Source organism: Acomys minous (assembly GCF_964271855.1).
Source record: "Acomys minous genome assembly, chromosome: 5".
NCBI lineage: Eukaryota > Metazoa > Chordata > Mammalia > Rodentia > Muridae > Acomys > Acomys minous.
In genome coordinates this window covers 99,665,717-99,668,987 of record NC_140494.1, presented here as the reverse complement: position 1 = coordinate 99,668,987, position 3,271 = coordinate 99,665,717, and the positions used below count along the sequence as shown (strand labels likewise).

Sequence of the window (3,271 nt, the reverse complement as noted above, 5' to 3'; positions counted from 1 at the left end):
TGCGTGTTGGCTAGAGTGTCTCATCTTGCAGATTCTTAGACAACACATCACAGCCGCCAGTCACTGGAATGCACCATCTCTGGAGTGCTCTGGAGGCTTTTCAACAGAGCTGCCCAACCTTGGTAAATTGTGGTTTTTGTTTTCTTTTTCTTTTTTTATTAAACATATTTTATTTTTAACATATACATTTACGTTATTACACGTATATACAATAAGCTACCGATAGCAAGAAGAACCATGACATAATCAGGAATTATGTAAATGTTACCTTCTTAGTGTTTTGGCTATTTGTATTTGGCTGCCTTGAAGAAAACATCTTTCCAATCTTAGTGTGTCATCTTGTCATTATCGACATAAAACATCTATCTAAACCTAAAAACATCTTGATGCCTAAACAACTAAGCTTCACTGTAAAACTCAGCCACCTGGTCTTCAACTCCATCAGAGACTAGAGAAGGAATAAACTTGATTACATGAGTATGCTGAGAATGCAGGGTAGTAGCTTTCCAAATGAGAAGATGACAGGGACAGTTTTCTACCTAAATAGTCACTCAAAATTCTCTATTATGTTGGAGCATCTTCAGCCTTCTGGCCCAATATATCTGACAGATGTATTTGTGAGGCAGGAACTATTGAGGACTTGCTTACCCTGTTTTGGCAGTTTGGCTATTGACTCTGTCTGCATCCAAGCTTGCCCTTTTTAAGGCAGAATTCTGTCGGTGGAAGAAATGAGGAAAGTTTGCACAGTGGTTTGTTTGCCACATTTGGAGCCATCTCCATAAGGAGGCTCTTTGATGCTCATCGTCCTCTTTGAAGTAGACTGGGTGTTGTCAGGAGTTAACCTGTTTCATTAGTAAATTGTAGTTTATGATTTCCAGCTGTAGAAGAAGTCTTCACCCACCCAAGGTGATAAGCAGAAATTTAATGGAAAACACACACACACCAATCCTTCATTTGTGCAGTACTAATTTTTGTCTGCAGCATAGTTCTATGTTCCTTACTCTTTTTTTTTCTCTTCTTTTCCATAACTTATTGATTTCTTCCTTTAAAATAGGAAGATTGTACACTTAGGAAAATTCCTGAATCTGGCAGATATATATAAAAAAATAACTAGGTGGAAACTAAAACTAGGACAAGATGAAGAATATTCTCACTAAAATTTTAACTAGGTTTTATAAATAAAACGTATCTATTTTATTTTCTTGGCATTTTGGAGCATAGAGATTACTGAATGGTAGACAAGTTATAGATGTTATTCTGGAAAAAAAAACCCTCATATTTTCCCATGGAAAGTTACAGACACCTGATTTTGAGACATTATACCTACTGCAAAGATTTTGCTTTTAAATGAATAAATATATTCCTATTTAATTGGCCTTTTGGCACAATTCAGAAAACCTTTACAAAACCAAAGTGGATCTTCAGCACATAATAAGAAGTAATTCATGTTTGCGTCTTTCAAGAGGTAAAATTAAAACACAAGAAACGTCTAAAATCCAGAAGAACATGTGCACAAGAAACAAGAGTGGATTATTGAAAGATTGTGTGTTATAAAAGGCTCAATTGAATATAACATATGTTAGTTTAAATTTCTGAGTTTTTGGTAGAAATCTGGAGCTTATCTTCTCCATTTTAGAATGGAAGTAAAATTCTGAGTATATTTGAGAGAGCAAAAGAGTATATTAGCCCCTTTAGAATTTGACAAATATTAAGAAATATTGGTTGGAGACAATCCACATAGTGTACAAATGAACACAACATATGCTCAGACAGTTTATCACAAATTTCACTATAAAACATAAATATAAAATAAGTATATATGATCAAATGATGAAAAAAGTCATAAGTTGATGTAATGTACATTTCAATTTAGTATGCATTGGAAGCCATAGATGTCATTTGTCCTATGAAATAAGATGCAAATAAGTCTTATTAAATCATGAATCATGCTTTGCTAAGCAAATATTTAGATATTTTCATTTACTTTCCATATTGAGACATCTCTTAAGAAATACATGCCTCAGGGCGGCTTTCACATCCTTATTTCTCAGGCTGTAGATCAGTGGGTTGATGGTGGGTGTCACAAGATTGTGCAAAATCTGAATAATTGCACTAAGCAATGGGCTGGGGTCAGGCTGAAGGTAGATGATGATGACAGGTCCATAAACACAGATGATGGCCGTGAGGTGGGCACTGCAGGTGGAGAACGCTCTCTGCCTGCCTTCTGTGGAACGGATTTTTAAGATGGATATTCCAATTCGAGTGTAGGACACAACAATGAGAAAGAAACAAATGAGAGACAGAAGACCAACATTGGTAAATCCTACTTTCTGTGCTAAAGAGGAGTCCTCACAGGCTAGTGGTAACAGTGCAAGCATATCACAGAAGTAATAACTCACCTCGCTGGGGCCACAGTAGGGCAACTTGAAAGTAAGGAAAGTTAGGATAGTGGCGTGCACACAGCCACTCATCCAGGTCCCTGTGGCCAAGACACAACACAGCCTGTGGTTCATGATGACCGTGTATCTCAAAGGGAAGCATATGGCAACAAAGCGATCATAGGCCATCACTGTGTACAGAAAGCACAATGTGCATCCCAGACAATGATAGAAGAAGTGTTGTACAACACAGCCCTGGAAAGAAATCCCTCGACCATGTCCTGAAAGATAGGACAACATCTTGGGACCTGTAGTGGAGCAGAAACACAAGTCAAAGATGGAGAGGTTGCCCAAGAAAAAGTACATGGGAGTGTGAAGTCGAGAGGAGGAAGTGATTGCAATAAGAATGAGAAAGTTTCCCAGGAGTGCACAGGCATACAACGTTGAGAACAGGAAGAGCAGGACCTTCTCCAGGCCCTCTGTCTCAGGAATGCCCAGCAAGGTGAATTCTGTCACCATAGTGTGGTTTGTCATGTTTATGGAAGAATCATCTCCAGAGAAACTGTGGGAAGAAATTCTGAGTAAAATTGTGTATTTGTATTAGAGGAGTTTAAATCACAGGCGTGGAAAAGAAAAAATACAGAGAGATATTCTGGTCAGATGCTTTCCCTGCTGATGGGTATGTTTCTTCAGTTAGGTTCTTAGTTGCAGATGCTGCTCCCTAAAAATCTCCCCCAGGACAATTGTAGGTGGTGTCCTTCATAATGTCACCCAGAAAGTAACTTCCAAGGCTAGTGTCTTCTCTTCCCCTCTTTATACAAAGGATCCCATTCCATCATTCTAGATGCTCCACTGTGGTTCTAAAATGAAAAAAGACTCTAGTAATGAACTTG

At 38.1% G+C, this 3,271-nt stretch overlaps 1 protein-coding gene across 1 annotated transcript; it reads right to left on the bottom strand.

Annotated features, from left to right (window-relative positions):
• Nucleotides 1-1,976: 1,976 nt before the first annotated feature.
• LOC311598270 (putative olfactory receptor 10D4) lies at nucleotides 1,977-2,912 on the bottom strand (the record flags this gene model as incomplete). Its single annotated transcript, XM_084783301.1, has 1 exon — nucleotides 1,977-2,912. The coding sequence occupies one exon, from the start codon at nucleotides 2,910-2,912 to the stop codon at nucleotides 1,977-1,979; it is 936 nt and encodes a 311-aa protein (XP_084639427.1).
• Nucleotides 2,913-3,271: the final 359 nt, after the last annotated feature.